At 30.0% G+C, this 12,964-nt stretch overlaps 1 protein-coding gene across 2 annotated transcripts in view; it reads left to right on the top strand.

The window, feature by feature from the left end:
* Positions 1-12,964, top strand: part of LOC118192456 (putative acyl-CoA dehydrogenase 6) — an 89,179-nt gene that overhangs the window by 56,945 nt on the left and 19,270 nt on the right. The window contains exons 5-6 of one of the 2 annotated variants that reach the window (XM_035363431.2): positions 8,097-8,264; positions 11,313-11,483. In XM_035363431.2, coding sequence (XP_035219322.1) covers positions 8,097-8,264; positions 11,313-11,483 — 339 coding nt within the window. The remainder of the gene's footprint in view (positions 1-8,096; positions 8,265-11,312; positions 11,484-12,964) is intronic. The other variant, XM_035363432.2, reaches the window with a different exon arrangement.

Here is a 12,964-nt window from a genome sequence, read left to right as displayed (position 1 = left end):
AGCACGGAAAACATAGGAATAAAATGAAGTTAACTTTTGTTTAGTCGGATGACATTATTTAAAGTGTGGTGGAAGGCAAACCGATGAAGGTTTACGGTAAACTGTAGTACTGAAGTTGGATGTGTTACGTGTGACCAGAATGTCGAGAAACGGAAGAGAATTGCAAGTCTCAAGTTCAAAAGTGAACTGAATAGCAGGATGAATAGAATTCATTGTTGAAAGAACTTTATTTAAATCATCTTTATTACCTTCAAACAGGGTAAAAGTATCGTCTACGTAGCGGAACCATGCCGGGAAGTTTAAAGTTTCAAACAATTTTGATTCATAATAATGCATGTGTATATCAGCCAGAATGGGACTGAGGGGGCTTCCCATGGCTAATCCCTCAGTTTGCTTGTAATATTTATTTTGGAAAACAAAATGTGTTTGTTTCAAACAGAGTTGAGTGAGAGAAATTAGCTCATCAATTTCGATGCAAGAGAAATGAAATTCACGAAGTCTGGTTTCTAGACATCTTAATGCACCCTCCACTGGGACGTTGGTGAATAATGATTTTACATCAAAAGAAACCATGAGTGAATTACTAGGAGAAATATTTTTAACCTTTTTTACAAACTCTATTGAATTTTTTATGGTGTAAATGTTATTGTCTAATAGAGTTGAAAATCTAGAAACTAAATATTTAGCTAATGGATACGAGGCAGTACCTAAATTTGATACAATAGGGCGGAAAGGAATACTACTTTTATGAATTTTGGGAAGAGCATATAATCTGGCACAATTTGCAACAGGTGGGATAAGCGAATGTTTTAAGTTGCTTAAAATGATTTGCGAAGATTTGATCGCAGTTTTTACTTTTGACAAGTCCGAAGGTGAAGGATCTTTAGGGATCGGATTATATGGTCCTTCGTTTAAGAGTTTAGTGACACCATCGATGTAAGTGTTCCTATCCATGACGACTATCTGGCCACCTTTGTCGGCCTTTGAATATCCGGGTTAGAATGAATTTCGCGCATTGTAGCTCTTTCTCTCGCAGTTAGATTTGGTTTTAAAGGTTTATTATTGAATTTCACATTATGAGCGATAAGATGCCTAATCATTTCTTTCTGTGAATCTGAAACTTTACTGAACTTGAAAGCTTTTTCGATAGGAGCCAAAATCTTTGGAATCGAGGGTTTAGAGGTTTGTGAGGTATTTATAGGATTCCTTGCCAGTGTGGTTTAATTTACATTGGCCAAACTAAGAGAGCCTTAAAATTTCGCGTCAAAGAACATGAGGCATATGTTAGAAAAAAGGAAACACAGAAGTCTTCTGTTGCGCAACATTGTTGGTCCGAAAATCACACTTTCAATTTTTCTGCCGCCAAAATTATTCAAAAAACATCTTCCATTGGAGAACTGGATTTTCTAGAGGCATTTCACATTCATAAAAATCTTTCTGTTCTAGTTAACGATCCTAATTCCAATCCAAATTTGCCTTCGGCCTTTAAAGAAATTATGTTTTAGTTCTGGTTTCACGAACAGATGGCGCCACTTGCTTATTCTTGTCCAGGCTTTCTTATCTTATCTAATCATTATTTCCTATCTTGTTCATTTGTGGTTTTGCAGCTGAGGATGGTGGTTCGGTAAAACCATCGAAACTAATCCTGTGAAAATTTTGTAAATATTATGCTGATTTTTTTTGTTTGACTTCTGAATTAAAGAAGGAAACTGAACTTTCTGGAAAAAATTGCATTTCTTATGTTTTCTTTCTACAGTAAGATCTGTTCAAAATAAAAGAATAGTATGGCAATATTTTGCTGGGCATAAATTAATTTTTAGAATTATAATTCTGAATTGTGTTTACTTTAGCAAAATACCTTTTTTGGTGTGTTTTGCTAAAATTTAAAAATGTGTCTGGTTAGTATGCAAAATTACCCAATCATGTTAGAATGAATCAAACATTCTTTAAAAAGCTGTAATTGATGTATTCCAATTTTATTAAAATCAGCATACACTTAGTATTAATTCCTGTACTAAAGGTGAATGATTTTAAAGTGACAAACAATATAATGCCTCTTCATTTGGGGGAAAAAATTTTACATGCATATATTAATTTAGTTACTGTAATTAGTAAGCGTTAGTAATTTAATTAGTATAATGTAATAATTACACATTAATTTATTTACTGGGTTGTAAATAAATGTATAAACTGTGTTATGAATAAATAAATAAATATAGTTACTGTGTTATAGTATAATGCAATGATACTAATTTGCTCCTATTATTAAATAGCAACTGGTTAATTAGATATCCATTTATATTAATCAAAATTTGTAAGTTTTAATCAATTATTTTAATTTTAATCCTCATTATCCAAAAATGTCTAAGTACTTTATCTCATTAACCCATTAACTGCCAAAACTAAAAGGAATGTTTCTTTTCTCATGAAAATAATAACAAATATTAAATTAAGCATTTATAACATAAATTTACATTGAAAATAAAAAAAATGCTCTTACCTGTGGAAAAAGCGAGTGTTGCGTTCGCGCAACGTCAGCGGAATAAGACTACGGATGTTTAGTGAGTAGGATTGTAGTCGTGTGATGTTTCTTTTGAGTGGAGCGCAGGATTACTTTTTAGCTGTATAACGTTTTATAAATCTACAAATCACTTTATTTATAATTAATTTAATATTAAAATATACATTGTATGTCTTTTACAAATACAGATTATTTCATTTGAAAGATTCAAGCATGAAAAGCTTGATTACAATCATGATGTAAAGCTACATTACATACTTTGCATCTATAAACAGTCTGGCTATGGTACTCTTTACAACAAAGTATTTTGTTATCAACGGACTGTACGATAAAATGTCTACCATCTCCATGCAATGATTTTTGAATGCTGAATTTACTAGGTCTTTCTGTTGCTTATCTATTTCTGGGTAATTCTACATTCTCAATAGGAGTTTGCAAAAGGAATAATGCATTACTGCAAACGTGATATCAGTTCTCGTACAACAGGAACAGAAATGACCTTATCAAAAAATACATTTTTCTTGAGGTAAATAATGATATCCTGTAAGGAATAATATTCCAATAAATCTTCTTATATAGGCTTTGCAATAAATTCTGGGCTCTTTTCTTTTTTTTTTTTTTTTTTTTTTTTGTTGTTGTTGTTGTTGAGCGTATATATTTGTCTCTTCAACGAGAAGAGAGTAAATGTCTAAACCAAAACGAAAATCGAAAATCTGTGCACTAGTTTTACCCTGTGTTTTGTCTTTTATAATTTCTCTTCTATCTCTTTCTTCATGTTCTTCCTGAGACATAACTAACAGTTCCTTTTTTATCCACTTCAAGATTTCAGTCCTCTGCTTTTTAAACCTTTTAGTATGACTATAACTGCTTTTAGAAGGCTGAAACTTACTTCTTATGTGAATTTCAACTTCCCCAGCAGTATCATTTGGTAAAATATCATTATCATTATTTAAAACATTGCCATTCGTTTCTTCTTCCTCACTAGCCTCTGCAATTTCTGGGGGAACAACAACAATATCAGTTTCATTCTGGTCATTGTTAACATTATCATCATTTGTTTCTTCATCAAAAAATCTTTGAAGGGCTTCTTCTAATGTAAGATACCTCGTTCTAGACATTTTTAAACAACCAGAACATGAATCAGAACATCGAAAGGAATGAGTGAAAAAGAAGATTGACTACTCGTTTCCTGCTGACGTTGCGTCAACGCAACACCTGTTTTCTCTCCCTTCCCAACACAAATATAAACATTTTACTGATGTAATGTTCTGATAAATGGTGACCTTGACTAAAAATAGATCACTCATAAAGACCGCGATTCTTTCGTTAAATATTTTCAGCAAAAATACCCGGTCAAAAATTTTGCTTAAAGTACGAGATTAATTATTATAAACACAATGATTGTTGAAGGCAAATATTTCTTTACAGAAATAATCTTCATAATATTACCTACACAAAATCATCTGCTGGTATAAAATATCTTTAGGTAGTTATATTTATATACACATTTATTTTGATCATTGCGTCAACGCAACACCAGCGGCTAATGGGTTAATGTATCTTCCTTTTCTAAAAAGTGCATTTTGTTATCAAGAAAAGTAGGTTAAAAACAAAGATTAACTTGTGAAGTAATGAATGTAGAATTCTTTTATAGTGTACATTGTGGTAGTTACAGTTTGAATAATAACATTGTGCAAGCGTAGAAAATAATCTTCAGATTGATTTTTAAGCTTTCATGTTATTTTTTTGTAAAGCTGTTTTTATCATTATTGAAATTTAGGCCTTTCTACTTTTTACTCATTTAAGTTAATGTCAAAACATGTTTTAAATAACTTCATTATTTTTATAGATTTATGTATTCTTTTGGAAGTAAATGCTAATATATTTAAAAGAAATTAAGCAAACACTTTTTATTCATTAAAAAGATACTATTTACAGAAGCAGTTATTTTCAGCTCCCATTTCTTCATAGACATTCATTCGTACTTGAATTTATAAATTTAGTCAAAATGAAGAAAAATATATTTTTAAAAAATGGAGAAGAAACAACAACAAAAAATTTCTTGAGCTAAAATCCAATTTAAACTTTGATTGTGTTTAACTATAACATTTGTGCTTGCACTTTTTCTTGCTAATAATCTAAATAAAGAATGAAAAATAATTGGTAGCAGCCGAAGGGAGAATGACTTAGAAGGATTTTGAATGAAGCATATGCCATTTATTATTTAATTTGTATTTAAGGAACTAGAGATATGCATCCAAGGATTCTTGATTTCTTCTTCAGCAATGCACTTAGGTTTTGTTATTTTTCTGTGTATTTTCTGAATAACCCAGATGATCCAGATCTTTTCTGTTTATCACCAGAATGCCTCTCAGCCTGATCCTTTTCACTTGATGAATGTAGAAATGGACCTTGCCAGGTTGCCTGTTTCTGTTTTAGTAAAGTCACATCCAGTACTACTATTAATACCACATATTCAATAGCTATATATAAACTATTCTTTGCTAAAATGCAGTCCATTTTTAAAATTAATATAACTAATAAATAAGTTCTTTTTATTAGTTATATTAATTTTAAAAATGGACTGTCATTTAATTAAACAAGTGTTTTATATTTTTGAATGAAACAAATGCTTTTCCCTGTTTTTCTTATAAATGTTATGTTATTTATTTACGCTGATTCCTTTAACCGTGCCACTGCAAAAATACAATGTTTACATAAAATAACAGTTGGCTGTGTACATATATAGATATACTTTGATGTTGACTGTAATTTTTTGTTCTTGCTAATATTCTTTGATAACAGCAAGTGCATAAAAAGGAATATTAATTTATCTAATGCATTCTGAACTTTATATAACTTGGAATGGAATTTTTGTAACACATTTTAATATTTTGTGCATATATATTAAGTTATTTAAAATCTGTAAATTCTTTTCCCTGTAGAAGAAACTTTACTGTTATTTCAGATAATTATTAAAGAATTTTATACTTCCTGCAACATTAATGATTGCTGTTATTCAAATAAATTAACCATTTATCTTATGACTGTTATGTGTCTATGAATAAATAATAAGGCAAAATATGATAGTTTGTAACTGTATCCTTTCTTAAGTACTTATGCATCTGCACATTTAAATTGTGCTACTGCCTTCTCTACCTTCGCATTCATTAGCTGCAAGACATCAGTAAACAAAAGTTCATGATAATCCAATTCATGTGCTATGCAACTATATATCTGGCTGCTTTAAGTTGGGTGCAAATGATTTATGTGCTCATGTCCAGCAATATTGGCAAGAAATCAAACATTGCCAGCTTAGTAATGCTATTATAAATATAAACAATATGAAAAATTGTTTGACGTGCAAAATGTCATGTTTGACATGAAAATTGAAATTATGCTGTGTGAAAATTCCTGAACTTTTTAAGGCTTCTTGTCTTAACCCTTTGACGCGAGGTGGTCGCTCCTTGAAACCACCAATTTTCGAATTTTTTTCTCCTCTTCCTTCCAAAATTTTTGAGTGAAAATCAATTGATTACTGATATTTTACGTCTAAATAACACAAAGTGACTGCAGAATCACACGTTTTAGCTCTTAGTACTTCAAATTGAATGCCTTTTCAAATTCGTTTTTAATGAGACAAAATAACTTCCTTTTATTAATATAAACAACTTTAAATTTCAAAAGTTATTCATCCAGCATCATGATTTCTATCATAAACAATAAAAAATATCAATAATAAAACTGCATATATAAAAAAACCTCTATATGTATGGCATTTGCTTTGTGGTTTCAGGGCGTGTCCACTGCACCACTAGAGCATTGTGTCACAATGCTGTAGAGACTCGGTGGTCGCACCTTGAAACCACTGCTCTTCACAATGGTATTTGCTTGCTCCTCAAATAGGAATGTTTATTTTTACCCGGATATAGATAAGGGGTTTTGAAACTACAGAGTTATTTTATTACTAAACAATATATGCACCTGCCCAGTAAAAGGGTCTTTCTTTCCCAGAGACTTTTCTCTGACTTTAACACACTTGCTCCCCAAGCTAGTATTGTGATATTATAAATTATTTCCTGTGGTTTAAATTTAATGTAAATATAATTTGCTATAATTAAAAATAGAAATCACGTAAAGTTTTATTTAAATTTAAAATATTTTTCGAATATTTTGGGACAAAATACGAATAAAATAAGTATGAATGGGAAACGAATGATCCATACCAAAGCCAAAAAATACCAAGCCTCCCCATTAACATAAAAAAAAAACCACAAATGTCATGTGCCAGATGAAAAGAAACTAAATAATGCTGGACATATACTAGTGAAATTTAGATCCAGGCAGTGTGCATTTTATAGCACAAGGAAGAGACCTCTTAGAAGAAGATACATGTGCGAAACATGCAATGTGGGTCTATGCATGTAGCAAAAAGACAGAACATGCTTTGAACAGTGTCACAAAAAATATTTGTTCTTTGCAATTAAAAAAAAAAAAAAAACTTTGAGTCTTTTTTTTTTTTTTATTCTTTTTTACTAAGTTTTTTAATCTATTTAGCCAAACGTCCTTATTATGTAAGTACTTATATTTTGAATGCTATAGAAAAATTACAGAAATGTTTATATTTAAATTTTTTCTGACGATTTACTTTGTAAAATAATGTAAAAAAAATATATATTATGCAATTCCTACGTACATTTTTCAAAATTCGTAAATTTTGTCATTTATTGGAAACGCGCACGGAAAAAGGTAAGTTTTTTCCCATACTACCTAGGTAAGTTTCGAAGTCCTAGACGCACGGTGGTTTCACAGTGCTACCACCACCCACAGAACAAAAGGCAAGAATAGATTTTTTAAAATTCATATATTATTTGTCTCTATGATCATAATATTCAATTTCTAGAGTTTTTAGTTAAAAAAATTATAAAAATAATATCATACGCATCAAAGTGTTAAGATGCAGGATATATTTATTATTTTTCACACTTTTTTATGACTTTTCTTTGAAATCTGATAAGTGATTTGGAGGCCTCTTTTGATTGTGATTTCTGTGATTCCCTTAAGTCTGCTTATGAGGAAATTTGAATGGTATCCTTTGAGATGTATTAAAAAATGAACAAATTTTGATGTTAAAATGGACAGATTTATCATAAAAACTAAGCTAATTAGTAGTAGGTATTTGATGCTATCTCCCAAGAGATTAAGGAGTGCATTCTTCAAGTATAGTTAATCATTCAAATGAAGCCTCTTGCAATGTATTCAGATTTTTGGAAATTCACATAGTGCAATTAAAAACAACAACCAGGTTTAGAAGCTTCAAAATCAGTCATAAATAACAGATGTATAGATTTAGAAACTGGCTGCTGATCAGATGTGGCACCTGGTTACTTAGTTTAGTAAGAAAGTCATGTTTTTCAGTTTATAATAACTCCCTGATTATAAGCATTGATAAAAATCATTTTGCACCCAGCTAGTAAATAAGTATCTGTTTTCCCTCTACATACAGTTATATTTCTGACAGTTAAGACAGTTATATTTCTGTCTCTCTCTATATATGTTTTAAATATTTGAATAGGTATTTCTACAAAAGCTGTCAGGAAAGGAGATGATCTTATTATTAATGGAGGTAAAATGTGGATTACCAATGGAACTCAAGCAGACTGGATGTGCATGTTAGCCAATACAAGAGATGGTCCACCACATAAAAACAAGTCTCTCATATGTGTACCACTGAATTTACCAGGTATGCATTCAAATTCAAACAAATTAAATTCATTTAAAATAAAGCTAACATTAATTTCATTGCACAGTGTTTCTAGAAATAAGTCTCAAAGTTTAATTTTTGAAAGTCCTGTGATATTTTTCTTTCTAAGCCTTTTAGTCATTCAAGTTGAGCTTTTATCATTTTTAAGTGCATATTGTTTTTAATACATTTTTTAAGCATTAGATTGAATATTTCCTTCTAAAAATTATCTAAAGCTATTAAAGATAATCTCAGAGTTTTAATTCAAAATTATAATTTCATTCATAAAAAATAAAACTTTTCACTGCGTGGAAGAAGAAGCTTTCATAATGAATAATAAATTTTTTACTTTAGCACTAATTATGTCAAAACTATTTTTTTGAAAAGTAAACACCAGATGTATATCAATAGAAATTTATTATACTTTTGAATAATGAAATAATTTGTATTGCAAGTAAATATTTTGTTCTCTTTACATAGCAATGGCTATAGTTGCTAACTGAAACTTTCTGAATTAAAAATTTATTGGTACAGTGCTTAAATTGTTTTTATTTCAAATAATAAGATTATCTAATACAACAGAGAATCAAAATTTGTCTCTCTGGAAATTCTGGAAAAATGGAATTAACAGTTTTTCTAACTTGAAAGGATTGTCTCTTATGTAACTACAGGGAGAGAGACTGCCACAAACGATTTCACTCTAAAGCAAGCAAAATTCTGTTTCTAAGCTTGATTTACAGAAAATATAAAATCATGGTTTGGAAATGTTAAATAATTATTTTCTTTAGTGCTTAACTAATTTTATTTATTAATTTAAATATGAGTATTACCAAATTCCCACTACTAAAGATTTTAGAAAAGTGTACTGTTTTTAAGAACTGAAATATTTAATCTATTACTTTTTTCTGTCTAATATGTGAAACCTAATATCAGAATTTATTTCTGAAACTCCTAGATAGGAATATTGAAAGAGATTCTTAAAGGTGGCAGCCAGGCTTCATAGGATGTGTCTCATCTTTATCAAGAGTTTTTTGACATGTGAAAGATCTTTGTCATTTACTTTAGAGACAAAATCCTGAAATCTTCACTATTTATTTAAATTTCCTTATTATACTGTAAATAAAGTATCTTCTTAAAAGAAACTAAATTTTTGAACCTCTACTGTCATTCTGATGTATCTATTCTCATATATTATAAAGACAAAATATTCTCTTGAAAAATAAAACGAAGGAGAAAAATAGTGAAGTAACCTAGGGAAAGTTAACACCTGCTGTAGATGGGAGGTCTGCATCAAAAGTCCTTTAGAAGAGAGAGGTAAACATCTGTTCATATTTCAGAAGCATGCACTCTTACTTCTCATTTAAAAGAAAAAAGGATAAAATTAAAAGAAGGAAAATTTGAAAGGATTGCAGTATTAATGTTGACTTACTCCTTAGACCCTTACTGACTTACTCTTAGGCTTACTAACACACATTTTTTTAAAAATGCTTTAAAAAGCTTTTTAGCTTCATTATTAAACATTACTTTCTTTGCATTTGCACCACATAAAATGGAGAGCAGAATCACAAAATATTTAAAAACAGCATATCTCTAGAATTCTTATACAGTGTTAAGGATTGCCATGATTCTTTATTTATATTCACTAATTTCTTTTTGAAAACCAGCTACTTAAGCAGCCAGCTGCCTAAAAGAAATAAATGGTTAATAATGTGTATAATGATTTTAACAAATCCAGCCAGTGTTATTTTTCATAAAAATTATTTAATATTTCTAATTAGACATCTCATGATTCAAATGCATTTTTATTTAAATCAGTCAGATTAAAAGGTTGAAAAAGTATTTTTAAGAACTGTATTTATTGCTTTTCATTCACTTGGTTTGCTGTTCAGTAACAGAAAGCTTAAATATGGAAATATCTTATGCTTTACTAAATGGCAGCAGTGTGGGGAGATAATAAGTATTCTGTTTGAGGCAGTAGCAAGGCATTGCTTTCAAATAGCCAAATTTGTGGTTTAAAGTTGGAAGATAAATGTCTTACATTTTGCCAAATGCCAACTGTTTAGTTCACTGGAGAAAAAATGTTTTACTTCAAAGTACTTTTTACTTCAAAGTGTTGTAACTTTCCACTTTTAAATTTCTGAGTTTGTTAAACAAAAATTCATAAATTTGTACAAAATATGAAATAAATCAAAAACAAATTCAAAATTTGGGCTAATATGAAATATAAAATTCGACGTTAAAAATTCAGTGGCTCTAGATGCCTTCATTTTTACGCAGTGCAAGGAATATAACATACTATATGAATCCTTCTTTGTTTCATTTTTTTTTTTTTTAAATAACATGAAGATAACATTTTGTGACAGCAATCTGAAAAGTGATTCGGACATAAAAATGATATGGTCAGAAAGTGCATTTCAATTATTTTAGTAATTTTAGCATGATTTTTAGTAATAGCAGCTGTGATGCTAAATATAAAAAAGTAAATAAAATTAAATAAATAGTTCATATGTTGTAAAAATGCATTATATTCAGTTATTATTAACATACAAAGGTTCTGAATGAAAATATGCATATATGATGTTCATCTTTAAGATTTCTTTCACCACAGCATGCATTTGTTATATAAGTAAATTGGAAGTCCTTGCATATAGGTGGCAGTTGTCTTTGCAGAAGCTAAGATTTTGTATCATTCATATCTAATAGATTTTATTTGATATTGATTAGTTACATTAATATGCTGCTACAGTTGTTTTAGTTTTTCAATTTATTTGTACAATATTTCATTTAAATATTGATTTTCAAATTAATTTTCCAGTTTACAGTTTCTAATTCAAAAGTACCTTTGCTCAAATTTCTTGGTAACAAAGAATTTTTTTTTGTTTGTTTTTTTGTTAAAATGCAAGAAATGCACTTTAAAATTCTTATTAACAAGCTGTGCAAGAGAAATTTTGCAGTATTTTAAATTTTGAGTTATAGAGTGAAAATGACATATTTTGCATCTTAAGTTTCAGTATATGATGCATAACTTTATTTATTTCTAATGAATAGGTATATCTTTTAACATCATACATAAACTGGGAACTTGTAGTTCTGACACAGCTCAGTTTTTTTTTGAAGATGTGAAGGTACCAGCAAAAAATATTATTGGTGAAGAGGGCATGGGTTTTATATACCAAATGTTGCAATTTCAAGATGAAAGACTTGCTGCTGTTATTGGAGGTACAATGAACTACTTTTTCTAATAAATAGTTCAATAAATAAATAAATAATGTATGTTTCCTTAAATTTTTTATCATAAATATATACACTTTATTTTATTGGAATATATTTCTGCTTATTTATTTTTATTAAAAATTATATGACTTTGTTATGCTATTTTAAAGCAAATTTCTTTGAGATTCACTTTTGTTTAATTAACTCATCGGTGACAAGATACAGAGATTTCTTAGTGGAATATGGATCCATAGCTGGTAGCCAGTGTGTTGAAATGTGTTTTTATGATAATACAGTACTGCCTTGTGTAACAAATGGCTCGCACATTGAACATCCTGCATAGCAACTTTGGACTGACAATGCAAATTCTCTGCAAATATGATTACACATTATTAACATGCCAAATAATAAATGTAATAAATTCTGTTTAGATGGCACCATAAATACAGAAAATGCATGTGTGTCAAAAAAAAGGGGGGCACTTAGCAGAGGAGAAGGCAAATAAATATATTTCTTTATTTAATTGCCACTGAAAAAATGTGCATCAGCAGCAGCAGCATTGGCACAACAGCCCCTTTGTGGACCTTTGCCTTCTTCAGAAACCTTACTCATTCCACCCTCCAGCATTTGATCTCCAGTTCTAAATTTTTAAAATGGCAAAATCCTCATCTAGGCAGTCCGTCCATCTTTTCTTAGGTCTTCCCCTTAAAATGAAGAACTGCAAACCTCCTTAAAAAGAGATATTAGGTAGCTGAGCATGAAATTTCTTATTGTGAGTAAGAGGATAACCCAGGTCTATGGCTATTGCAATTGTTGAGGGACTTTTGAAAAGTTAAAGATATCCAGGGCATTGTGAAGCAATGTCATACCAATCAACTTGAGCTGAACAGAGTGGCAGACCTATTCAATGATAATGTGCTACTTCAGGACTATCCTATAGAAGAGGGAGAAATATAGACAATTTCTTTGAAACTTGGGCCTCATGAGAAACAAAAAACGGATGTTCTTAAATACATGATAGCTCAACTGTATCACTTCCAGAGGAAGATGAAGAAGACTTTTACTAAACTGTACAAAATGTCTAGAAATATATATATTTAAAAAAGACAGTAGTAAATTCCTATCATGTACGACAGCGGCAGTATTTCTAATAAACTTTGAATTTTTTTAATGTTTTGCAATTTTAAACTGAGACTGGAAGTCAATTAAAACTATTCCCGTAGTAATCTATGGGAAACAGCATCTCACACAATGAAGATTAGTGTACTGCAAAATCTGAAACATATTGCATTTGTTATGCAAGTTGCCACTGTAGGTAAAAGCTGGGCTAGCACCTCAGTAGTTCCACAGGTAATTGAGGTATTGCTGAACCTAGCTAACTTTTAAGCTTCTGCCTCAATTTTGAGGGAGAACACACCCTTGGGGAAGCAATTGCAATTTCAAAAATGTTAATGCAGTTGAACTCGTTTGTAACTAGCATGAAGGGA

Source organism: Stegodyphus dumicola, chromosome 1 (genome assembly GCF_044657685.1).
Source record: "Stegodyphus dumicola isolate Sdum_Otavi_A_Nest chromosome 1, ASM4465768v1".
Taxonomy (NCBI): domain Eukaryota; kingdom Metazoa; phylum Arthropoda; class Arachnida; order Araneae; family Eresidae; genus Stegodyphus; species Stegodyphus dumicola.
Note: the sequence above shows the minus strand (reverse complement) of the source record. Positions and strands in the feature narration are given on the sequence as shown.